At 41.8% G+C, this 27,852-nt stretch overlaps 1 protein-coding gene across 3 annotated transcripts in view; it reads right to left on the reverse strand.

Moving 5' to 3' along the window:
• Positions 1–27,852, reverse strand: part of DGKK (diacylglycerol kinase kappa) — a 164,392-nt gene that overhangs the window by 96,767 nt on the left and 39,773 nt on the right. For all 3 annotated transcript variants that reach the window (XM_082376009.1, XM_082376007.1, XM_082376008.1), the window contains exons 2-4: positions 8,362–8,472; positions 7,804–7,884; positions 5,713–5,817 (exon numbers count right to left, since the gene is read on the reverse strand). In XM_082376009.1, coding sequence (XP_082232135.1) covers positions 5,713–5,817; positions 7,804–7,884; positions 8,362–8,472 — 297 coding nt within the window. The remainder of the gene's footprint in view (positions 1–5,712; positions 5,818–7,803; positions 7,885–8,361; positions 8,473–27,852) is intronic.

Below are 27,852 nucleotides of genomic sequence, written 5' to 3' on the forward strand. Positions count from 1 at the left end.
GGGTTTACTATGACCGTTTTGATAATTGATTTCTGTATGTCTTGCAGTTCTTTTGACCCTCTTTTCCTCTCTTGCTGTCTTCCTTTGTTATTTGATGATTTTTTTAATAGTGATCTGTTTTGGTTTTCTTCTCTATGTCTTTTGTTTATCTATTATAGGTGTTATTTTGTGTGTGTATGTGTGTGTGTGGTTAGCTCGAGGTTTGCATAAAATATCTTGTAGTTATATCCTTCTATTTTAAGTTGTTAAAAACTTAAATTTAATAGCATACCAAAATACTTTTACTCCCCCCGGCACTTATACTTTATGTTCTTTTGGTCAGAGTTTGATCTTTTTATATTGTGTATCTGCTAACAAATTTTTATCTACTAACTTTTATATTAGGGTTAAAAGTAATTCATGCACCATTATCATTAATGAAACACTTCAGACTGATGAAAGGTTTGAGCCTGGGAGACTTAAAGAAAGAATAAAAAGGAGAAAATTGGAAATAATGAGCTGCTTAGAAGACTAGATTAAAAGGTTAGCTCCTTCTGATGAATTCTAATGGAACCATTGACTATGAGAACAGGAATGAACCTTAAAGTCATCTAGGGACTTCCCTGGTGGTCAAGTGGTTAGGATTCCATGCTTTCACTGCCGAGGGCCTGGGTTTGATCCCTGGTTGGGGAACTAAGATTCCACAAGCCACACAGCTCAGCTAAAAAAATGTTATCTAGACTCCAGATTCTAGATTCTAAAGCATCTTTAGATCAAGTCATGTAGCCTTTATTTGGATGCTTCCAAAGGTGGAGGACTAAGTTTCTTGCAAAAAAGTCCATTCAATGTTCCTAAAGCTCTAAATTTTAGAAAGTTTTTTTCCAAATCTTTGGCCTACTAGAAGAACTTTCTAACATTCAGTGTGAGCTTCGAGAATGTCATCAGCTGTCTCTTGAGGTAGAAAGCTCCTTGTCATTGGAAATATTTAAAGCAAACTATGTACATAATTGCTTCTGAGCATGTTGTATAGAAAATTAATTTTTCATAGTGACATCAGCAAGATGATGGACTAGAAGTTCCCAATGCTCTTCCCCTCCCCCATAAAAACAACAAATAAACAACTACATGCCATCTAGAATATTCTGGAGTTGAAAGAGCTCCAGAATACAACAAAAAAAGTTGCAGAAACTCATGGAGCACAGAGACAGAATCGTCACATAGAAAAGTGTAGTAAGCAGTTCATTGCCCCATCCCCCAGTCTGGCAGAGCTTGGGGCCAAGAGGACTCCCCTTGGCCTGACCTCTCCCAACAAGGGGAAAGAAGAGCAGGAGGACTCCAGTAGCCTACATCATTGCTGTGGACGAAAGCATCTTTCATCCTGGTGGTGCCCTGAATTCTTCATTGCCGTTGAATCCAGGTGATGTAGCTGCCTGGAGCCCAAACTGCTGTGACCACTCCCCAGAAAGAGCTACTGCAGCATCCCTTCCCAGAGAAGTTTCCACAACTGCACCCCCACTGGGAAAGTGCTGATGCATCCCTCCAATCAAAGCTGACACCACTGCATCCTGCTCCCCCTGCCAGAGCCACAATCCTCCCTTCTGAAAGCATGTACACACCCTGGACCCCAGTTCCATGGCTGCTCAGCACATACCCATGCCTCACATACTAAGGCTACCATCATGGTGAATACACCTGCCCACCAGCCCCAGGTACCAAAGTTGTTCTAGATGCTTCTGAGCTCCAACCCTGGTACCATGGCCACTCTGCAGGTGCCCACTCTCCAGACACCAACACTATTGCCACCACAAATGTGTCTGTGCCCCTGATCCTGGCACCATTGCTACCACATGTGTAACTGTGTGCTGGACCCAGCAACAAGAGGGATACCCTTGGCAATGACTTCCTCCTGTGGAGGAAAAGGAGAACAGGAGGACCAAGCAGTCTTCACCAGCAAGGAACACAATAGCCCTTACCATCATTATGGAAACTCACAGCCTTGGTTGCTGAGGTCCTCTGCAGTTTTTGCTGACACTGACCTCAGCTGATGGAGCTCTACAAGGACTATGCCTCTGTGCCCTCCCTGAAGCCAGAACCACTGTTGCACACCCTGGAGCTGGAGCCACCATTTCCAAACCAGTTGACACTCTCACACCCACCTATAGGTAAAAGTCTTTACCCCTGAAGACAGTTCATAAAGTCCTGAAAAGGCAATTGCTCCCTCAAGTGTGCAGACATCAACACAAGGCTACCAGAAACACACAAAAAAAGCAAGGAAACATGACATCACCAAAGAATTACAATAATTTTCCAATAACTGATCTAAAAGAAATAGAGATCTATGAATTTCCTGGAAATGAATTCAAAATAATTGTTTTAAGGAAGTTCAGTGAGCTATAAGAGAACACAGATGGACAACTCAATGAAACCAGGAAAGCAATACATGAAAAAATGAGAGGTTCAACAATAAGACAGAAATCATAAAAAAGAACCAAACAGAAATTCTGGAGCTGCAGAATACAGTGAATGAAATGAAAAAATGCAAAAGGGAGCTTCAACAGCAGACTTGATCAAGCAGAAGAAAGAATCTGAAAACAGGTCATTTGAAATTATCTAGTTAGAAAAGAAAAAGAAGAATGAAAAAGGGTGAAAGAAAGCAAACCTATATACACATTATGGGAGACCCAGAGGAGAAGAGAGAGAGAGAGAAAGGGGCAGAAAGCTATTTAAAGAAATAATGGTTAAAAGCTTTCCAAATCTTGAGAGGGAAATGGACATCCAGATTCATGAAGCTCAAAAATTTCCAAACAATATCAACCCAAAGAAGACTACACTGAGACACATTATAATCAGATTGTCAAAAGTCAAGGACAAAGAGAGAATTCTGAAAGCATCAAGAGAAAATTAGCTCATCACATGTAAGGGAACCCCCATAAGACTATAAGCAGTTTTCTCAACAGAAACCTTGCAGGTCAGGAAAGAGTGAGATGATGTAATCCAAGTATTGAAAGAAAAAAAACTTACATCTGAGAATACTATACCTGGCAAAATTATCCTTTAAAATGAAGGACAGATAAAGTCTTTCCCAGACAAACAAAAACTGAGGGAATTTGTCACCACTAGACCTACCTTACAAGAAATGCTTAAGGGAGTTCTTCAAATTGAAATAAAAAATCATGCTAAACAGCAACATGAAAGTATAAATCTCACAGGTAAAGGTAAATATATAGACATATACAGATTAATGAAGTTCTTCCCCACTCTTTATTCTGGCATTGATAATCCTCCACAATCAGGCCCAACCTACCTCTTCAGACATATTTAAACTTTCCCAAACTCTTCTGGTCAAATGGAGTCCCCGTTTTACTCTATTCCAAAAAGGTTCTGTTTTGTTACTTAGCTTTTCCTTATACCAAGTCCCCTGCTCAGGACTTCCTCCTGCCCCTAATCCCCTGCCACCAATAAAATCCTATTCATCTTTCAAGGTCAGTCTCAAATCTCTCCTCTATTAACTCTTCCTAGGGGACTCCAGACCATATTAATCTCTTCCTCCCCTGAACTCCCATACCACTATACTGTGTTTCATTCATCTGGCAATCAAGCATCTGCCTTGTAACATCTCTGAAAACTTATTTGTCTCGAATATTTTCACTTAACTGTTTCTTTGGTGTGTCTTATGTCCCCAACTATCTAAAAAGCTCATTGAGATCAGGATCCAAGGCTACACCTTCTTTTCAACTCTCTATGGAACAGAACTGGGCACCTAGTAGGGGCTCACTTCTTAATGTGTACTGACTGGTTTTAGATAGTTTACCCCATTACTTTGTAGTGACTTTAATAGATCACTAAGTCCATGATTAACCTTTTTTCACCCCATGTCAGGCATTGACAGCTGATAAGGTGCATATGAGAGAAAGCATATTTGACTCTTCAAGCCTCAAGCAGGACAAATTGCTAAGATGCAGGTAGTGAGATATTTTACTATTGGCTAAAAGTGTTCCTTAATAGATCTAGGTCTCTGGAGCAGCTCCACAGAGGTTGTGATTATAACCTGAAATTCACAACTCTTTCAAGAGAGTTAACAGGCAGATTTTTTTTCCTTTCTAGTTTGTGCTGGGTAGTCAACAAGAAGGTGTTTAATTCAGTTGAGTCAGGAATGGCACATCAATGCTCTGATGGCTTTCTCTAGAAGTTCTTGTATTCCTGGACGGATAATTAAAATTCAAGATATTCTATGTGACCTTTTATGACAAATTGAAATTGAGAAGTCCTCCAGTGTGGGTAGAGATAAGCCAAGGAAATGAAAGGGATTGGTCCACAGGGGTGAGAATAGGAGAGGAGTGTGGAAATCATAACTTTTTGTGGCTACCTTTAATGCTGAGCCATAGTGACCATATTGGGGGTGGGCAGGAGGGACAGGATGTGCTTCTCCATTAGGAAAAGAAGAAGAAAATAACAAAGGAGTGAAATGCTGAGTGCTAAGCCATGTAAAGACCATCATCAGATTCTAAGCAAAGAAGCTCTCAATTAAGCATTTACAATGTGGGATCGGGAGAGGTCTCAATGATATGTGGAGACGTACCTAGTCCCTAGTTCAGTCAATTTGTCATATACTCATAGCCATGAGTAGTAGAATGAATAGTTATGAAAGTAAGTGGTCAAAAGCCTGAGAAGTCCTAGGGGAGTGAGGACAGATGGTTTTTCTCCAAGGCATTGTTTTTATATCTAAAACCCATTATTACCCATTATTTTACACTGCTCCACCCCAAATGTTTATAAAAATCCTCTACCCTTTGCTAGTTACTTAGGACATCAAGTTCTTTTTAAGGGTGGATTCATCTTCCCCTTTATCTCTAAGACCTTCACAGCAGAACTTTGCTTTAGGATGAACCATGTATCATTCTCTTTCTAAATCCTGGCTCCAAGATTACCCTCAGATTCATTTATTCATTCAAAAAATACTTATTGAGCCTCTACTATGTGGCAGACACTGTGCTAAGTAAATAAATGACAAAATCCCTCCCCTCTTGAAACTTACATAACTTCTAAGTGTGGTATGTCTGTAGAAGAGTGAGCTGAGGGCATGGCCCAGGGTTTGAATGGTGGCACCACTTGTTGCAGGGAGCAGTAGCCAGGGGCTTGGTATTGCTAAGGAGAAAAGGAATCCTGCCATTCTTTGGGGAGGACTGCTCCTTGCTCTTCCCTCTACATTTCCTTTGTTGTAGACGGTAAACAGAGAGGCAGAATGGCATAATGGTTAAGGACATAGGCTTTGGAGTCACACAGCCTGGGTCCAAATCTTGGCTTTGCTACTGAGTAATTATTTCATCTTGGTCTGGTTCCTTCTCCTTTGTGAGCCTCAATTTCCTTAGCTGTTACTGTAGTCACTCAGCAGCCCCAAGTGAAGACTGCTGATTGCAGCTAAGCTAACAGAAGAACATCTAAGTTAGCTGCTCACATACATCTTGAGTGCCTCATACATTGAGCATACAGTGACATCTACATATCAAGTGGATGTGTACAGAGGTATCTAAACCACATACTTACCAAGGTTTGAGTCTAAGTGAATTACTCCTATTTATAAACAGGTTTCCTAATGATATCCATCCACAATTCCTGACCAGATGGTATCTGCTTCCATCTTATTAGTTCCCTGTTGGAAAGGTGGCTTAGCTAATGCAATCAATTAAGTGTTTACCCGTGAGAGTTGTGTAGATTCTCTATTATTTCCCTTACCTTACGAATTTCTCCCTGTTGCACGGTTTTTATGACGTTAATCCATTCTTCCATATCTTTCCGGTTGGGTGCAGCCAGTGTAACTTTTCGTTGTGGTGTGATCACCTACACAAAATCTCACATTATTAGCTGGTTCCCACTCCAAAACTTTGCCCCCAAACAAAGCCTTTGAACTCTCCAAGAAACTAGACAGGTCTACTAAGCACAACCCAAGCCACTTCTTAAATATAAGTTAGAAGCTCCCAGAGCCACTCACAGTTCCTTAGATAACCACCCCAACTAATAATAATGGTAATAGGAATAAACAACACCTTAATGGCACTATGTGCTGGGCACTGTTCTATTGTACTTTATGTATATTTTTTATTTCAATCTTCCTTACAACCCCTTGATCTGGGCATTATTATTTTTCCCACTTAATAGGATATTTTTCCATGGCAAAGGGAGTTAAATGACTTGCTCAGGGCCACCTAGCAGGTAAAAAGCTAAGCCAGAATTTGAACCCAGATTCTTTGGCTCCAGCACACATGCTCTTAAACACTAAGCCGTGCACCCATCTATTATTCAAATGAGGTTGCCTGAAAATCCTACTTGCTTACTGCTGCTCTAGCTACTTGAAAATGGTGAAAGAGTATATTTTTCATCAGGGTGTGCCTCTTTCTGTTTGAGGGGAGAGTGAGAATGGAGTGGGGAAACTACAAATCCAGTTTCTTTCTTTCTTATGGTCAGGGACAACCTGAAGAGGATTTTACTATCATCTCTCTTAATCCTGCATGGTGCAAAAACCTTGCAGGAACAATGAGAAAGCCATGCTGAGGGTCTAGCAGAGGTAGACCATGATCAGGGCTTCATCTTCTCTCAGAGGGCAGGAGGGAGCATGGATAGCTGTAGCATCAGTCATTGCTTCAATGGCCCTACTTGCCTTCACTACCAGCGGCCCCCACCCCAAGCCCAAATCTTGGAGCTAGAGCTTACCACACCAACAAGCAATTTCTTTCTCCTTGTGCATGTGTCTGATAAATGGCAATAGGAACTAGTGGGAATTGTGACAATAGCTGCTCCTTTGGTCCAAACCCATTCTTGTGTGGGGCTGATGAATAGTGCCTCTGTGTTTTAATTAGGCTAAGGGGCAACCTAGCCCTTGGAATTTCTTTGTAGAATGGAGACCAAAAACATTATCTTGCATGCTCATCACCTAAAGGTTAAGATTTTTGGGACTGGGTCAACAGAACCCTCAGCTTTATCCTGGGTCAGTATGATGTAATGAGAGAGAAATGAGAGTAGGATCTTCCTCTTATATCCAACTGCTCTCTTTTCAAAGGAGAATAGACTGTGGACCAGTCATGGAATCAGGGTATTGGGCCCATAGCTCTTTAGTCTGCTAAGTACCACTCTCCACCTGCCTGAAGAGGAAACCTGGTCTCCATAACCCACCACTGAGGCTGAGAAAAAGCATTTCTGGGAGGAGGTGGGTAGGAGAATTCCTGGGCCAATGGACTTGCTATTTTTCAGTGAGCTTTCTATTCTGGATTTATGTGAATGACCAAAGCCTTATGACATTTCAGCAGTGACAAGCCCTTGAATACTTCCCTAGAAAATCCTCTGCTTTCTTTGAAGTACTCTCATCAGTAATCCCAGCATAGGATAGCTTTCAGTTTGGATTTAGGTTCTTATCTATTTCAGCAAAGGAGAGAATGTCATGTAGTTTGATTATCCTGATATATTCTACAACATATTGGCAGTCTCTTGAAAGCCTCCCAATGATACTCATTTAAATTATCTTCACCAGGAGGATTGATTTTTGTAATAGTCACTCCTCCCGCCCCAAAATCAGCTCAGCTTTATATCAGGCTGGTAATAGGGAACAGTGCTATCACTTTTTTTCCCATCAGTGGGCTGGTAGAAAATATTCACATGAATAATCTTTAGCATTCATTTGCAATGCTACTTTAAGTGGATTTCCATACGCACTTTGCGATCAAAGGAAACTTGGGAAATCTGAACTCTAAAGAGGCAACAGGTGGTTATGGCAACCCCTCCTCCCAGCTAGCTCCCACCCCTGCCCATTCAGTCATTCCTAATCTTACTTACGCAAAAACTGTGGCAAAGGTTTCTACAGCTGCTTTCTGCCAAGGCAACTTGAGACAGATCAATTGTTTCAAAGCGTGCAAACTGGAAAGGTATAAGAGGAAGAGGGAAAAGGAACTGTCTGGTTAATAAGGCAAAGAGACACTAAAAGGTAAACACACACACACACACACACACACACACACAGGCACACTATTAGGCATTTTTGGCAGTCATGATCCCATTATTTCTTTGGCTTGAGCTGGGATTTATTTAGCATCATGGTTTTTATTGATATATCATGGGACAAACAAAAAACAAACCAAACTAAACCAAAAACACAACTCTTCCCAAAACTTTTATGTGGATTTATAGGAAGGCTTAGGTAGTTCAGAATTTTTCAAAACTAAAGGTTTACGCTGGAGAAGATAATGGGATATGGTCTATCTAGGGGCCTAGTGGAGTGGGTAAGGGTTAGCCACCTTAATGCTTGCCAACATGTTGGCCCATCTCCCCACAAAACATTTCCTGGTACCCACCCATTAACCCAACTGACAAGAATATATATATATATTCTCTTACCGCAGGATGGTGTGCAAAGCAGAGCCTTTGTCCTCGAACCAGAAAATATCTGAGTTTCCACCTCTTGAAGGAGTTACAGTTCTTCAGCAGAGGTCCTTCCTTCAATATTTTCTGAAAGATAGCAGCATAGTGTTGAGTAATTAGATCTATTTGCAAGACCATATCACTTGTCCTCTCAGTTGAGAAGATCAGATATCTGGAAAGCTCTATCTCTGTCACATATCTGAGGAATAGCCCAAGGACCAGGCAAGAACACAAGGAAGTTAGTTCAATCAGAAATGGTATTGATTACCCTTGGATAACACATTCAGGATGATATAGGCTCTAAGTTTCTAAGGATACATGGCCCAAGAACCATGGAGGACATCTCCATTGGTGGTGGGAGGTGGGGAGGAGGGACGGAACACATAAATATAAGAACTACATTCCTAGGGAAGAACAAATGGTCAGGAAAGAGGCTGAATTCAGTAAAGGCAGATTTTCTGGAAGTCTCCAGGTTGTAGGCCTGGACAGGGCCTTCCTCTCTGCTCTTTTAGAGTGTTCCTTTTAGAATATTAAGTTGGATCACATTCCTTCCCTGCTCACAAGCCTCCAATGGCTTCCCAACACTTTTAGAACCAAATCCCAAGTCTTTACCATGGCCTTCAAGGGATTCATGATCTGGTGAGAGCAAAAAGGGCACCAAAAAGGAACTACCATTTGATTACTTTCTTTACATATCTCATAGTCTGACCAACTGATTTTTCAGTTACTTGTCAGATAGACTGACTCTAACCAAGCATAGAGTCTACTTACCATTGTTACCATTGGGGAGGTTCTCAGATACATTTATAGAATACAAATCAATATGCAAGAGTACCATTTGGGAGAAGTACTCACACCCACCAAGCTGGAACCAAGCCCATGCTGAATGGACGAAGAGACAGACGTTAAGTCATTGGATCAAAGCTCTACCATGAATTCCATCCAACATCTAAATTAGAATTCACCATTTGGTGGTTGTGGAAGTGTTTTATTTGGCCCATCTGATGTTTTTCAGTTTTTAATTAGTTCATAATATTTAAAAGGCAGAAAATTTCAAATAAAAATCCAAGTTTCCGTTTTTTTAAAAAAAATCAGAAGAGCTGGTAACAGTGGACCTATCTTCTCACATGGCAACAATCTGCTGGAACAGAGTAGCAGCTGCTCCCTTCAGATGGGGCACCCGACTCCAGCAGGTATTTAAGTTTGGGACCCTGTCTGAACAATCTTTTGCTACTCCCATTCTCCCAAATATACACACATCTATTACACTATCTGTTCAATTCTTTAACCAGTAAGTTAGTACTAATGGACGGAACCTCTGTATGTCAATTGAAACGTCAGTTCATAGCATTCAAAGTTTACGTGAATTGTCTTGATAACTTATGGGAGTTTCAAGGTTATTGTACCACCCTCGATATGTTTACAAAAGAACGGTGCCAAGGAGTCAAGACAAGAAATCAATAAGATCTTGTGGGAAGGTTGAAGGTGGCATGGAGAGTGAGAAATTACATTTAAATTGTTGAAATTGAGTCATCAATGAGAAAACAACTCTTGTGTAAACACCGTGATTACATCACTCTTTCCTTTCTCTGGTCAGATAGCCTATGGAATACACTCTCAATGATGGTGTTTGGTTTTCTCTATCCAACCTTCTCACCTTTATGCCATATATTCTTCTACACTAACTCTTCATGAGACCTAGGCAGTCATATTTACCCCTTTCTGCTAAAGACTTAAGTTCAAAATTTTAAGTGCTCCAACTTTGTACAACTGAAGCCACACCCATTCTGTCCCCTTCCCAAGTTATTCTACTTTGTCAATTACTAAATGCTTCTATTGTTCTTATTTTATCATGTATAGTATCCCTTGTAATAGCCCATTTACAGTTTTTGGCTGAATATTTTACCCTTCCTTCCATTTTCAGTTTAAAACCTCCCTTAACTTCAACTATTTTTTCTTACCCCTGCTGCCATGCCTAGCTCTCTTCTCCTCCTGTTGCTTTCAGGGGTAGGATGATGGGGTGAGGTGGCAATGATGAAACAAGGAGGGGGATTTGTTTCTCCAGAAGATTCCCACAACCCTGGGCCTTCTGGTTCCTTCAGAAAATTCCCATACCCTGTTGATTTGACATACTAAAGTAAGTAGAATTCAGCCTCTTCTCCCCAGCTACTTCCTTCCATCAACCCGTAGTAATGAGCACTATTTAATTCCCCTTCCTAGTACTTAAGAAATGTTCCCTTTTCTTCCCTTACTTGTGCCCTGCTAATAAATAACATCCTGCTATCCATCTAAGGACACAGCAAACCAATTAATTAATTAGTTAATTAATCCATTAATCTGAGGACACAGCAAGTCATCAAAACCTTCAGTTCTCATTCCATGAACTCAGCATTTGTCACAGTCAAGAAAACAAAGACTTCATGGTGCATCTATAATTGGATAGAGTGCTTCATTTGTATTTTCTGAGCTTCTACTATTGACTCTACCTTTTACTAGGCCCTTCAGGGCAGCTAAAGAAGTTACAGGCATATTCCCTGTCACAAAGATATGGAGATATGGACAGTGGGAGGGAGAGGGAGGGACTGATAATCCATGTAGACAAACACGAAGTTATGTGAGCTCAGAGAACCATTTGAAAAAGCCCTGGGAGCTTCATGTTCATTGTGCTAAATGTTTACCTTCTGGTTCAAATGAGAATTTCCACTAAGATAGTGGCTATCCACTCACACATCCTGCCATTGGGTACACCAGCCAAATCACAATTATCTCCTCTCCGTTCCATGATATTAAACTGGTTGCTTTGAATGCACTAGCTTTAAGTGCAGGGCTGTCTACTCAATGCCCATAGAAGGCTAGCTGGTAACAGAAGAGTCAACAACCTAGCAGGGGAACTGGGGAGCCCAAGCCCAGCTGCTGCTAAGTTCTAGGTGATAGTGATTGAATGCTGACTGGTATTACCAGTTCATCCCATTTTTCAAGACAAGCTGGCAATCCAGGTGAAAATTTGTGTGAAGTTTTGGAATATGGAAATACTAGCTACTAATTAAATTAAAACAACAAAAAACTTGTGAGGGCCAAACAAAACATGGATGAGACCAAAATCTGCCCATAGGCAACCAATTTGCAATTTCTGAACTATAACTACTGTGAATTTCTCAAGATGACAAAGTGAGTGAGTGGTAGGTATTCCTGGCGATAGAAGAGGTTGCAGTATATGAGTTCAGAGTTTGTTTGCGAGGAGCCTGTATATGTGAGATATATATTACCAAGTTGGTAGCAGATAACTGTTTATTTATGTATTGGAGGGAGAAAGGTTAGAAGACCATATAAGAGTTTCTTAAGTTCTAAACACAGGCTCTATATTGTCAACTCTGAACTTCTACAAATATCCAAACCTGGGTTGGGAGAAGGTAAAGTTCCTGTAGTTTCTTTGCCTTTAAACTCTGTCCCCCTTTGGGAGATGTTTCTAAATAAACCATGGTTTACTTAAAAACCCAACAAGCATCCCCTGGAAGCCAGTTTAAACAAGCAGAAGCTAAAAATCACTCGATCAATATATTACCTCAAGTCAAGAAAATATGCATGCAAATGAACCTTTACCTGCCTAGGGTCACTAAGCTTAACAAGGACATGAGACAAAAATTGGAAGAGACAAACAAACAAACAAATACATCCTGTAAAGTGAGGCATTAGTAGAAGAGCCCTTGCCTATCCTGTAACAGGATTTTCACAGTGCTTTCCAGTTCCTGGTTTCTTGCAGATAACATTTCATTGACCCCTTGCCACAACCATGTGGAGTGTTACTTCCAATTTCTAGATCAGTAGTTCTCCTGTTTCTTTAAAGTGACTGTCCAAGAATAACTAGAAGAGTAAGGAGAATTCACATGTATACAGCACTTTGGAATGGATAAAGTGCTTTTACTTTTGTTATTGAATCTTCCCAGCACCCCTCTGAAGTAGGTAGTGAAAGGCATCTAACTCAGTTCTGTCCTATGAAAGACACCCTGAACTCCGGTTTCTTTAAGTGGTATATATATATATATATATATATATATATATATATATATATATATATATATATATATATATATTTTTTTTTTTTTTTTTTCTGGCTGCTTTGGGCCTTCGTTGCTGCATGTGGGCTTTCTCTAGTTGCGGCGAGCGGGGGCTACTCTTCGTTGCGGGCTTCTCAGAGCGGTGGCTTCTCTTGTTGCGGAGCACGGGCTCTAGGCGCGTGGGCTTCAGTAGTTGCGGCGCACGGGCTCAGCAGTTGTGGTTCACGGGCTCTAGAGCTCAGGCTCAGTAGTTGTGGTGCACGGGCTTAGTTACTCCACGGCATGTGGAATCTTCCCAGACCAGGGCTCGAACCCGTGTCCCCTGCATTGGCAGGCGGATTCTTAACCACTGCACCACCAGGGAAGTCCCAGTGGCTTATATTTTTATTTCTAAGACATTATCAAGACATTTGACATTTTCCCTCTCAAGTAAGATTGTCAATGTTTGACATTTTTGAGATTTTGCAGCATCTTGGGGCTACAATATTTGTGAGAAGAATGCATCTCCAGTGTTATTATGGAAGGCAATGAAGAACAGGATTCTATACGGGATTTGTTTTTTGGTGGCCAAGTTTACAGGCACACAGCTAGTTCATAAAATGAGACACACCTGTAACCCTCTTGGTCCAAGCTGTCACATTCCTGTAGCAATATTTGTGATGCTGCAGATAGGAAGAAGTTAGGAAGGGTCATTGGATCCTTGTACATACTGAAATGCCATGTGACCCACTTAATGCTTCTTAAACCAGAACATATTGCAGGCAGTTCTATCTGATATTAAAATCCAAATAGCACTGACGTCTCTACTCTTAAACTCTCAAGGCTGGATGTTTAGTAGTGGGAGTGAGTGTGGTGCTGAATTCAATCACCACAGACATCAATTGACTTCATTCAAATCCAAGAGCACGGGATTTATCGAGGCATAGTTAATTCAGGTCTTGAGTACAGCGTTCACACAAAATGTCTTTGCCTAACCTGTGGCAGCCCTTGCAGAGAAAGCAGTTTCTTTTTGCATCCTCTTTAATAAGCCAATCCCCCAATTCATCATTCCCAGAAACTCCTGCACTCTGGTACCAGTGATCTCTCTCCCCGATGCTCTGCAACTCAGCATGTACAAATTAATTGCCAACAGTGATGGTAAGCATTTCCCTTGCTCCATATTTATAAAATATATTCTATAAAATATCTCAACAGGGTCTATAAAGCAGTCCAATTGCCTATATATAATTAACACCTGCCTGCTGCTTAATTGGGAAAGGGCAAGTACAGCTGCTTCTATGACCTTTTCCTGTGCTCCTCTGAAATCCGCCAAAGCTTCTACTATCTGCTAGATCTGTTTTTCTGTGGCTCGGTGGGTTTTTGATGTATGAGGCTTTGGAGGATTCTCTTACCCTTTCCTAGCAAAAGAAGCCCCTATTACATAGCCAAATTGAATTCCACCCCCACCCAATCAAAAAGTAAGCAAGCATCATAACATACACCACTACCTGTTATTAGCTGGCTGCTCTGCTGTTTTACTTTCTCATGCGGCTCTTGGGAGGGAGGCTGGATCAAGTTGGGATGAGTAGGTTACCATTCCTCCAGTGAAAACCAGACTTCCACTATGAGCACAGCTAGAGAAGCCAGCTTTCTGTCTATGGCTCCAAAACCTGGAGTCCAAAACCTGGAACATGTATTCTCTTTGCTTTGGGGGCCGGGGTGATGGGAAGAAAGCCATTTCCTAACACAGGACTGCCAAAGTTGATTCAGAGAAACAATGTTTGATTTGGTTAAAATGCAACTACGGGTGCTTTAGGCTTTAAGAAAGTCCAGGCCCGCTGCTTTCCTGAAAGCTTTACATTCCCCAGGGTCCTGCTGACGTAGCTGGAGTCAGACAGACTGGCTCCAGGACTTACTAGCTGTGTGACCTTGGGCAAATCACTTAACCTCTCTGAGCCTCAATTTCCTTGTCTGTTAGATGAGAATACCTTGCAGAGCATGTGCCTGCTAGCCATTCTATAAGTGTGAGTCCCTTGTGGATTGTGGAGGCAAGCACTCCATTCATCCCACTACTGGGAGCTCCCCTCTCTGGCACTAGCAAGCCAGGCTGGCTAAAGGCTGAAGCAGAAGAATGAGGAATAGGGTGACCAACTGTCCCAGTTTTCCCAGGACTTTCAGTGCTAAAACCAGAAGAGTCATGGGCAAACTGAGACCTTTTGTCACCCTAGCACTCAGGTGCTAGGTCTTCCTGCTGCTCATGTCTGCAAGGACTATAGCTGCAAATCCCTCCCACTGCTTCCTGTGCTAAGGAAGAACTATAGAGCCTCAACCACATCCCTGCTCTCTATGAGTGAAATAAAAGACAGTTGAAAATGATGTTACATTTTTCTCTGAGTATGTAAAAACTTTAACCAGTTCTTCCATATCATTCCAAAGATATTTTATACACATATATACACATATATTCTTTCTTCACGTAAATCATAACATTCTACGCATGATGTTTTGTCTCTTGCTTTCTACACTTAATATATCATGGAACCCTTTCAATATCTGTACATACTGAGCTGCCTCATTTCTTTTTACAGTTGCATAGCATTCTGCTGTATGGATATAATATGATTTATTTAAACAGTTCCCTATTGATGGACAATGGTTTAAAATCTTATTCTATTACAAACAATACTGCAATGACTCTCTGTAAATACATGTCATTTTGCATTGGTGTGAGTACATTGATAAGATAAATATCAAGGGCTGGTAACTTTAAAACTAGTCCACTGGGACCATAAAGCCTAAAAACATATGTCTTCTCAAATCTCTCTCTTGTTTTTCTTTTTCTGTTATTGGAGTTTCCTAGGAATGGTAAGGACCGTTAATTGCTTGCGGATTGGGGAGGAGATGAGCAATTTGGACCCAGGCTGACAAAGTGCAGAAAGCAGTAACCTGGCTCTTGGTAATTGCCCTGGGACTAGCACCAGCCACAAAGTGGGAAGAGCTTGGCTGAGTCCTTCCAGACCTACACACAGGTTTGAACTGTGCAGCCTTGAACAAGCCATTTCACTGCTAGGAGAGACTATAAGTAACTTGGCTCTGGGTGGGGATACAAGCTTTGGTCTATGTAGTTCAAAGTCTGTGCTCTTGCCACAAAACAGCCTTTTAACTTTCAGAGCTAACCTGACCTTAGCAATGAGTAATCTCCCTCCCCACCCTGTTAAAGATGATGAAAATAGGGCCCCAGAGGGGCTACACTTCAAGTCAAACAGCAAATTTGTGACAGAACCAGGACTGGGCTTCTGGACACTCTATTTCAGTGGTGTGGGGAATCTTCTCTGACCTCCTGCATGTGAGTGGAGGGGCCCTATAACCACAGCCATTGAGTTTGCTCTATATTGGCAGCACCTCCTGGAACAGGTGTATAGTTTTGAGGGGCTTCAGAGGAAGAGCATGGAAAGGGGTGCGAGGATACCAGCAGGAACATGGCTTGACTCCAAGACTGGGATCAAGAGGACAGACTGGGTCAGAGCTTTGGAAGTTTGAGAAAAGTGGCTTATGGGAAGCCTTCCTGCAAAAGATTGGTTTTGCTCTGCAAATGCAGGGAAGATGAAAGGTGTTGACTAGGGGGAGGAGGATTGTTTTTGAGCCTTGGGAGGACCAAAATCTCAGAAGCAGGAAATCCAGTTAAAGGAGTGGTATAAGTAGAAGCTTAGCAGAAGACCCCTGTTGCTACAGCTGCAGTTGCTGCTGCCTAGAAAAGGAAGTTCTGTGGTCACACAAAGTCCCTGAAGGAAAGATATCAGGGAATTTTGGACACTGGTCTTCAACTTAACCAAGGTCACAGAGGCCAGGACAGCAACTATCATATCTAGTGCCACTGAATTACAAGGAATGACAAAACATGCCTGCTTCCAACTGCTTTCTTCCCCATCCTTTCACCTGACCATCAGCAGCCAGAGATGGATAGGTTCTTTTAACATCCTGTGGATGTTTCTTCTCTCAGAGACACTCCCCCCATTGCTTTTAGCCCTTGGGTCCCACCACCAAGCCACATGCCTTCTTTATCCTAACCACCTTCTGTGAGACCAGTGGCTCCTGTTCAGACTCTGGCGATGTCCTCATAGAAGCAGCCAAGGCAGCATCTTCTCTAAGCTTCTCTTCAATTATCCCACTCCAGAGGAAGAGAGTCGTTCCTGGTTGACAAATGTCTGCTATTTGCTCTTGCTTTACATGCATTATCTCATTTAATGCCCACAGAAACAGTCCTGTTGGGGAGGTGGAGAAGTTGAGGGTTAGAGAGATTAAGTGATTAGTTCTAAGTCACAGTGAGTGGCAGAGCTGGGGTTTAAAGCCAGGTCTGTTTGAATCTACTACCTCTCCCCTCCAAATCCTAAGCATCTACAGGATGATGGTCATAATGATCTGGCTTGAGTGTCAGGTCCAACCTAAGGATCACTTCAGTCCACTTATTTCTTCCCCTAGGGGCCACTATTTCACCTAGGAGGAAAAGCCATGGCCAGTAATGTCTGCAGATTTCCCACTTGTTTAGCTGAGGGAGACCATGTACTACAAATGATTTCACAAAGGGGAGGAAAAAAACTCAGTTTTTTGGAGAGATGCCTGAAATGTCATAATCCCATATTTTGCGTATTTTGATACTTTGTGACAATATGCTGGACCATGTCTAGGAGCTCCTAAACGTGGGAACTTCAGCCTTTAGAGGTATTTTTAAATGTTTGCAACCTAAGGCCAAAATGAACCTTGCAAGTATGCAAATATGTAGTTCATTTGGCTACAACTCACTCAAAGAGCAAAGCAATGAAGACTCAATTGGTGCTTCCTGTGCTTTGGTCTTTAGAAATACCTCTTTCCAATCATGGCTTCAAGTGCGTCTAATAAAGTAGGCGTGGTGAGCCCATATCACATAACCACATGTTCTTAGGGAGTTGGGGACATTGCCTTATTGCCAAACTTGCCCCATGCAGATAGCCATCTGAAGATGCACACAGGATCTAAAACTACATTCGCTAACAGGTCCTCTGGAGATGAAGTGGTTAGATAATAAAGAGGGGATGTGTGACTTTTCATTTTAATTTTTTTCTCAGCCTTATGAACTGGTGTTGACAAGAATCATGAAGTTGGAAGACAGAAACTGATTCTAGAACCAGTTGGTTTGCTTGCTTATTGCCTGCTTCTTGCAGCAATAGTAGTCTAGGGAAGATGAAATTCAGTAATTCACTAGTGGTTGTGTGTTGGGGGGAATGGGCGACCTGTGTGCATGCAGTGTGTGTGTGTGCTTGCCCACTTTGCCCCATCAGTGGTAGGTGAGAGCAGGAGCAAGGTCTCAGGTAAGGACACCTCAGGGGTAGGAAGGGATTGGGGGCAGGGTGAGGGACAGACCCATGGGATACTCCACCCAATGCCTAAAGCTGTGGATAGCCTCGTGGCCTCTGAGCAGAGGACTGTCCCCTGGCTGAACAAAATTGCCTCATGTGGAGGCAAGAGGGTATGAGGTATGGTAATTTGACAGCCCACAAAACCTGGAGGGAAAATGGAGGAAAAAGCTGTGATTGCAGGAGACACTAATCTGTCAAGGAAGAAACTATGCTGTGGGCCTTGGTTATAGAGAAATTACTGTCCAGGTAACAAAGTTGAAAAGCTGTGCCAGTTGGTAAAAGGAGACCAGCAGGGATAAGCTTTCTGGAGTAGTAGTAGCAGTAGTAATAGTAGTAGTAATATGAATTACTAACAGTTGGTGAGTCTTCACTATGTGGGAAGCACTGTGTTAAACCATGTTACATGGGGTATCTCATTTGAGCCCAATAACAATTTGAAAAAGTAGGTGCCATAACAACCTTGACTTTATAGATTGAGAAACTGAGGCTTAGAGAGATTAGGTAACTTCCCTTAATAGGTTAATAAATGGCAGAGCTAAAATCTCTCTTGGATTTTACAGGACATGGAAGACCAGTTATTCCTTCACTGAAAGAAAAAAAGTAAGGTTTAAACCACTGGTCTTATTGCAAGATATACCCTATCCTATGTCAATTGACGGAAGGAGGCAGAATGGCGGGGGAGACTGGTGGTGTGAATCGCAGGTATTTGGTTCAGTTCTTTTTTTTTTAAACAACTTTATTGAAGTATAATTGCTTAACATTGTTGTGTTAGTTGCTGCTATATAACAAAGTGAGGCTAAACCCTTTCCCTTCCCCAGGGATTGCTGCTAAGCCCTGGTTGGGCTTGCTCACTCATCCACACCAAAGGATCTAATTTCGCTGGGCCCTGGGGTTTCACAGGAACAATTGCCTTCAACAATAGCCAGAAAACAAGTTCCACCAGTCTGGGCATTTGCAAGTGAATACAGCTGTCTGGTGGGGGGCCCAGGGCCCAGGAAATGAGCTCTGTTGTGATTCTGGAGCAGAACTAGAAAAGTGAGCAGCTATGTGGCTGACAGGATCTTGGTGCTCCAGCCGGGTGTCAGGCCTGTGCCACTGAGGTGGGAGAGCCAAGTTGAGGACATTGGTCCACAAGAGACCTCCCAGATCCATGTAATATCAAATGGCAAAAGCTCTCCCAGAGATCTCTATCACAGCGCTAAGACTCAGCTCCACTCAGCAACCAGCATGCTACAGTGCTGGACACCCTATGCCAAACAACTAGCAAGACAGGAACACAACCGCACCCATTAGCAGAGAGGCTGCCTAAAATCATAATAAGGTCACAGACACCCCAAAACACACCACCAGACGCAGTTCTGCCCACCAGAAAGACAAGATCTAGCCTAATCCACCAGATGAACACAGGCACTAGTCCCCTCCACCAGGAAACCTACACGACCCACTGAACCAACCTTAACCACTGGGGGAAGACGCCAAAAACAACTGGAACTACAAACCTGCAGCCTGCGAAAAGGAGACCCCAAACACAGTAAGTTAAGCAAAATGAGAAGACAGAGAAACACACAGCAGATTAAGGAGTAAGGTAAAAACCCACCAGACCAAACAAATGAAGAGGAAATAGGCAGTCTACCTGAAAAAGAATTCAGAGTAATGATAATAAAGATGATCCAAAATCTTGGAAATAGAATGGAGAAAATACAAGAAACATTTAACAAGGACCTAGAATAACTAAATAGCAAAGAAACAATGATGAACAACACAATAAATGAAATTAAAAATTGTCTAGAAGGAATGAATGGCAGAATAACTGAGGCAGAAGAACGGATAAGTGACCTGAAAGATAAAATAGTGGAAATAACTAATGCAGAGCAGAATAAAGAAAAAAGAATGAAAAGACTTGAGGACAGTCTTAGACACCTCTGGGACAACATTAAATGCACCAACATTCGAATTATAAGGGTCCCAGAAAAAGAAGAGAAAAAGAAAGGGACTGAGAAAATATTTGCAGAGATTATAGTAGAAAACTTCCCTAATATGGGAAAGGAAACAGTCAATCAAGTCCAGGAAGCACAGAGAGTCCCATACAGGATAAATCCAAGGAGAAACACATCAAGACACATATTAATCAAACTAGCAAAAATTAACTACAAAGAAAAAAATATTAAAAGCAGCAAGGGAAAAGCAACAAATAGCATACAAGGGAATCCCCATAAGGTTAACAGCTGATCTTTCAGCAGAAACTCTGCAAACCAGAAGGGAATGGCAAGACATATTTAAAGTGATGAAAGGGAAAAACCTACAACCAAGATTACTCTACCCAGCAAGGATCTCATTCAGATTCGATGGAGAAATTAAAAGCTTTACAGACAAGCAAAAGCTGAGAGAGTTGAGCACCACCAAACCAGCTTTACAACAAATGCTAAAGGAGCTCCTCTAGGCAGGAAACACAAGAGAAGGAAAAGACCTACAATAACTAACCCAAAACAATTAAGAAAATGGTAATAGGAACATACATATTGATAACTACCTTAAATGTAAATGGATTAAATGCTCCCACCAAAAGACATAGACTGGATTAATGGATACAAAAACAAGACCCATATATATGCTGTCTACAAGAGACCCACTTCAGACCTAGGGATAGATACAGACTGAAAGTGAGGGGATGGAAAAAGATATTCCATGCAAATGGAAATTAAAAGAAAGCTGGAGTAGCAATTCTCACATCAGACTGGATAGACTTTGAAATAAAGACTATTACAAGAGACAAAGAAGGACACTACATAATGATCAAGGGATCAATCTAAGAAGAAGATATAACAATTGTAAATATTTATGCACCCAAATAGGAGCACCTCAATACATAAGGCAAATGCTCACAGCCATAAAAGGGGAAATTGACAGTAACAGAATCATAGTAGGGGCATTTAACACCCCACTTTCACCAATGGACAGATCATCCAAAATGAAAATAAATAAGGAAACACAAGCTTTAAATGATACATTAAACAAGATGGACCTAATTGATATTTATAGGACATTCCATGCAAAAACAACAGAATACACTTTCTTCTCAAGTGCTCAGGGAACATTCTCCAGCATAGATCATATCTTGGGTCACAAATCAAGTCTTGGTAAATTTAACAAAATTGAAATCATACCAAGTATCTTTTCCGACCACAAGGCTATGAGATTAGATATCAATTACAGGGAAAAATCTGTAAAAAATACAAACACATGGAGGCTAAACAATACACTACTTAATAACCAAGAGATCACTGAAGAAATCAAAGAGGAAATAAAAAAACACCCAGAAAGAAATGACAATGAAAACACAACGACCCAAAACCTATGGGATGCAGCAAAAGCAGTTCTAAGAGGGAAGGTTATAGCAATACAATCCTACCTCAAGAAACAAAAAACATCTCAAATAAACAACCTAACTTTACACCTAAAGCAATTAGAGAAAGAAGAACAAAATACCCCCAAAGTTAGCAGAAGGAAAGAAATCATAAAGATCAGATCAGAAATAAATGAAAAAGAAATGAAGGAAACGATAGCAAAGATCAATGAAAGTAAAAGCTGGTTCTTTGAGAAGATAAACAAAATTGATAAACCATTAGCCAGACTCATCAAGAAAAAAAGGGAGAAGACTCAAATCAATAGAATTAGAAATGAAAAAGGAGAAGTAACAACTGACACTGCAGAAATACAAAGGATCATGAGAGATTACTAGAAGCAAGTCTATGCCAATAAAATGGACAATCTGGAAGAAATGGACAAATTCTTCGAAAAGCAGAACCTTCCGAGACTGAACCAGGAAGAAATAGAAAATATAAACAGACCAATCACAAGCACAGAAATTGAAACTGTGATTAAAATCTTCCAACAAACAGAAGCCCATGACCAGACGGCTTCACAGGCGAATTCTATCAAACATTTAGAGAAGACCGAACACCTATCCTTCTCAAACTCTTCCAAAATAAAGCAGAGGGAGGAACACTCCCAAACTCATTCTACGAGGCCACCATTACCCCGATACCAAAACCAGAAAAAGATGTCACAAAAAAAGAAAACTACAGGCCAGTATCGCTGATGAATATAGATGCAAAAATCCTCAACCAAATACTAGCAAACAGAATCAAACAGCACATTAATAGGATCATACACCATGATCAAGTGGGGCTTATCCCAGGAATGCAAGGATTCTTCAATACACACAAATCAATCAATGTGATATACCATATTAACAAATTGAAGGAGAAAAACCATATGATCATCTCAATAGATGCAGAAGAAGCTTTCGACATAATTCAACACCCATTTATGATAAAAACCCTCCAAAAATAGGCATAGAGGGAACTTAGCTCAACATGATAAAGGCCATATATGACAAACCCACAGCCAACATCGTTTTCAATGGTGAAAAATTGAAAGCATTTCCTCTAAGATCAGGAAAAAGAAAAGGCTGTCCACTCTCACCACTATTATTCAACATAGTTTTGGAAGTTTTAGCCACAGCAATCAGAAAAGAAAAAGAAATAAAAGGAATCCAAATTGGAAAAGAAGAAGTAAAGCTGTCACTGTTTGCAGATGACATGATACTATACATAGAGAATCCTAAAGATGCTACCAGAAAACTACTAGAGCTAATCAATGAATTTGGTAAAGTAGCAGGATACAAAATTAATGCCCAGAAATCTCTTGCATTCCTATACACTAAATATGAAAAATCTGAAAGAGAAATTAAGGGAACACTTCCATTTACCATTGCAACCAAAAGAATAAAATACCTAGGAATAAACCTACCTAAGGAGACAAAAGACCTGTATGCAGAAAATTATAGGACACTGATGAAATAAATTAAAGATGATACAAATAGATGGAGAGATATACCATGTTCTTGGATTGGAAGAATCAACATTGTGAAAATGACTATACTCCCCAAAGCAACCTACAGATTCAGTGCAATCCCTATCAAAGTACCAATGGCATTTTTCACAGAACTAGAACAAAAAATTTCACAATTTGTATGGAAACACAAAAGACCCTGACAAGCCAATGCCATCTTGAGAAAGAAAAACTTAGCTGGAGGAATCAGGTTCCCTGACCTCAGACTATAGTACCAAATGACAGTAATCAAGATAGTATGGTACTGGCACAGAAACAGAAATATAGATTAGTGGAACAGGATAGAAAGCCCAGGGATAAACCCAGGCACACATGGTCATCTTATTTTTGATAAAGCAGGCAAGAATAGACAATGGAGAAAAGACAGCCTCTTCAATAAGTGGTGCTGGGAAAGCTGGACAGCTACATGGAAAAGAATGAAATGAGAACACTCTCCAACACCATACACAAAAATAAACACCATAGTCAAAATGGATTAAAGACCTAAATGTAAGGCCAGACACTATAAAACTCGTAGAGGAAAACATAGGCAGAGCACTGTATGACATACATCACAGCAAGATCCTTTTTGACCCACCTCCTAGAGAAATGGAAATAAAAACAAAAATAAACACATGGGACCTAATGAAACTTAAAAACTTTTGCACAGCAAAGGAAAACATAAACAAGATGAAAAGACAACCCTCAGAATGGGAGAAAATATTTGCAAATGAAGCAACTGACAAAGGATTAATCTCCAAAATTTACAAGCAGCTTATGCAGCTCAATATAAAAAAAACAAACAACCCAATCCAAAAATGGGCAGAAGACCTAAATAGACATTTCTCCAAAGAAGATAACAGATTGCCAACAAACACATGAAAGGATGCTCAACATCACTTATCATTAGAGAAATGCAAATCAAAACTACAATGAGGTATCACCTCACACCGTTTAGAATGGTCATCATCAAAAAATGTACAAACAATAAATGCTGGAGAGGATGTGGAGAAAAATCCTCTTGCACTGTTGGTGGGAATGTAAATTGATACAGCCACTATGGAGAACAGTATGGAGGTTCCTTAAAAAACTAAAAATAGAACTACCATACGACCCAGCAATCCCACTACTGGGCAAATACCCTGAGAAAACCATAATTCAAAAAGAGTCATGTACCACAATGTTCATTGCAGCTCTATTTACAGTAGCCGGGACATGGAAGCAACCTAACTGTCCATTGACAGATGAGTGGATAAAGAAGATGTGGCACATGTATACAATGGAATATTACTTAGCCATAAAAAGAAATGAAATTGAGTTATTTGTAATGAGGTGGATGGACCTAGAGACTGTCATACAGAGTGAAGTATGTCAGAAAGAGAAAAATAAATACCGTTTGTGAACACATATATATGGAATCTAAAAAAAGAAATTGTTCTGAAGAACCTAGGGGCAGGACAGAAATAAATTCGCAGAGGTAGAGAATGGACTTGAGGACACAGGGAGGGGTAAGGGCAAGCTGGGACGAAGTGAGAGAGTGGCATGGACATATATACACTACCAAATATAAAATAGATAGCTAGTGGCAAGCAGCCACATAGCACAGGGAGATCAGCTTGGTGCTTTGTGACCACCTAGAGGGGTGGGATAGGGAGGGTGGAAGGGAGATGCAAGAGGGAGGAGATATGGGGATATATGTATATGTATGGCTCATTCACTTTGTTATAAAGCAGAAACTAAGACACCACTGTAAAGCAATTATACTCCAATAAAGATGTTTAAAAGAAAAGTAATTTGTGAACCCAGAGGTGTTTTTATCTTGTCAGATTAACAATATGTTAAATAAAATAAGATTAAAAAAAAAGTGAATCAGCTATACGACTCTTTTCCAGATAAGAACACTGTGACTCAGGGAAGTGGAGTGACTTGCCCAAGGTCACCATGTTGTAAACTGGCTCTGGCACAAGGCTCTTTTCACTGTATCTCTATATTTTATGTTTTCTGTGTTGTTTGATATCATTTTAATTAGTAGTCTGTATTTTCAAAGCCGAATTTTGCCTTCTCATCCCTTTTCTGCCATCCAGCATTATAAATCTCTGCCTTAACTGTTGGTAAAGAAGTATAGGCATAGTCAAGTGTGCCATTTTTAGGCATACTCATGGTTAATGATGGTAGTACCATGCTGGGCCCTAAGGGAAGCTCTTCTCTGACCTGGATGATTCTTAGTAGCAATAATGAAAAATTAACTTGGCCATGCATCTACTGCAGAAAAGCATTCTACTAGGATCTTACTAGGAAAGACTGAGAACACTGCTGTTACTGTTCCCCTCCCTTCCCAGGGGCCATTTCCCACGGCTTGTTCAGATGCTTTACCCTAAGACCTACTGCTACGCTTTTCATAGTTTTAGACCTTCATTTATTTCCCTGTTGAAACACCATTCAGACCTGCATCCTTCTCTAAATTCTCCCTGCAGGCAAACACCTGGTAGAACAACACCACCCTCTCTAGCCAGGCTATGTTTAGGGGATTAAGACTGTTCAACTCCTAAATGGCTACTAACTACAGCAATCAAATTCTAACACCCACTGGCCAAGGCTTACAGCAAAGCTGACTGTTATCATCTGGATTTTGTGCTGCTCAACTCTTGATAGCTTACCCAGAAGGGGCCACCAAAAAGTACAAATGCACTAAGGGAGAGGGAAAGAGAGAGAGGAAGAAAGAGATCAGCAGTATTCTAAGTCAAGCTGACAGGCCTGGAAAGGGGGAAGAGAGGAGGAGTAGAAAAGAAATAAGACTAGGATGAGCATGGAGGGGTGGCTGGGGGTGGCTGAAAACACTCACAGACTTACAAGAGGTTCATTTCCCCACCAGTGATGCATAGGACTCTCACTCATCCTGGAACCATCTCTCAACCACCATTTCATTGGCTCTGAGACTGTGCCCTAACCAATGTGTGCAACTCCCTATTTTAAGTTTGCTGGGGAGAAGGCAGTGCTGACTAAAACGGGAAGAGAAGGATTATCAACTGAGATCTGGGGAACAGCTAGACCTGTAGGCAAAATTGTCCTCTTGTAGGGGGAGGGGACTGTCCTTTCATTGGAAACAGGGCCTAAAAACTAGGATTGCTTAAGAAAGGGAAAGAGTAGATGAGATGGCAGGGGAGAGTCAGTGTTAAACAGTCTCACTAATAGCAATATACATACACCAAAATTGATGCAGAGAAATATGGAGACACAGCTGACCCCTTTTGCCCCTCATAATATGATTAACAAGTAATGTACTCACAGACATAAGTCTGAAACCCACACCTTTTCTGAAATGTCCACTATGGTTAGGTATCCTGCTAAGCAAGTTGTATCCATTAGTGCTAATACTCACAATACTGCAAGGTAAGTATTATTAGCCTCATATTACAGATGAAGCACTGCAGCTCAGAATGGTCAACCAAGTTTTCCAAGGTCACACACAGTTACAAAGGAGGATGACTTTGAACCCAGGTCTGTCTGATTCTAAAGCCTACACGCATTTCTATTCATTATACTGTACACCTAGCCTCTCTCTCTTGGAAAGTGAGGATTGATTTGGGGTGAGAGAGATGGTGGATAGTTGGCAAAACCACAGGAGATCTGAATGATCCAACTTGTGAGTTTTCACAGAAATATTTGTACGTGGGTGCAGTATAGGCAGCGATATGGCACCAGGAGAAGACAGTGTATTAATGGACTATGAATTGCAAACAGTTTGGGCAGCTCCAGTAAACTGCTATGTAAGCAAGTCATGCCCCTTCCCCAAGCTGCCATCTCCTAACTAAGAGCTGCGGATAAATATGCTAAAATTTGGCACTTGCTTCATCAAGGGAAGACAAAGACATAACAGAACAAAACTGCGAATGTCGCTCAGGTCTATCGCCATAAAGGAACCTCCTACCAAATTAAACATGGCAGCAAAGGATAGGGCCTGGGCCCAGGAATATAAATTATTTCAAAACTGAGGAGGGGGGGATGGGGCAAGATGGCGGAAGAGTAAGACGCGGAGATCACCTTCCTTCCCACAGATACAGTAGAAATACATCTACACGTGGAACTGCTCCTACAGAACACCCACTGAATGCTGGCAGAAGACGTCAGACCTCCCAAAAGGCAAGAAAATCCCCACGTACTTGGGTAGGGCAAAAGAAAAAAGAAATAACAGAGACAAAAGAATAGGGATGGGACCTGCACCAGTGGGAGGGAGCTGTGAAGGAGGAAAGGTTTCCACACACTAGGAAGCCCCTTCGTGGGCGGAGACTGCGGGTGGCAGAGCGGGGAGCTTCGGATCCACGGAGGAGAGCACAGCCACAGGGGTGCGGAGGGCAAAGCGGAGAGATTCCCGCATGGAGGATCGGTGCTGACCAGCACTCACCAGCCGGAGAGGCTTGTCTGCTCACCCGCCGGGGCGGGCGGGGGCTGGGAGCTGAGGCTCAGGCTTCAGTACTAGCCGGGAGGGAGTCCGGGAAAAAGTCTGCAGCTGCCGAAGAGGCAAGAGACTTTTTCTAGCCTCTTTGTTTCATGGCACACAAGGAGAGGGGATTCAGAGCGCCGCCTAAACGAACTCCAGAGACGGGCGCGAGCCGTGGCTATCAGCACGGACCCCAGAGACAAGCGCGAGCCGCGGTTATCAGCGCGGACCCCAGAGACGGGCATGAGACGCTAAGGCTGCTGCTGCCGCCACCAAGAAGCCTCTGTGCGAGCACAGGTCACTCTCCACACCGCACCTCCCGGGAGCCTGTGCAGCCCGCCACAGCCAGGCTCCCGTGATCCAGGGACAACTTCTCTGGGAGAACACATGGCACGCATCAGCCTGCTGCAAAGTCACGCCGGCCGCTGCTGCCGCAGGCTCGCCCCGCATCCGTACCCCTCCCTCCCCCCGGCCTGAGTGAGCCAGAGCCCCCAAAGCAGCTGCTCCTTTAACCCCGTTCTGTCTGGGCGGGGAACAGACGCCCTCAGGCGACCTACATGCAGAGGCGGGTCCAAATCCAAAGCTGAACCCCGGGAAATGTACAAACAAAGAAGAGAAAGGGAAATCTCTCCCAGCAGCCTCAGAAGCAGCGGATTAAAGCTCCACAAACAACTTGATGTGCCCTGCATCTGTGGAATAACTGAATAGA

Source organism: Balaenoptera borealis (genome assembly GCF_965194805.1).
Source record: "Balaenoptera borealis genome assembly, chromosome: X".
NCBI lineage: Eukaryota > Metazoa > Chordata > Mammalia > Artiodactyla > Balaenopteridae > Balaenoptera > Balaenoptera borealis.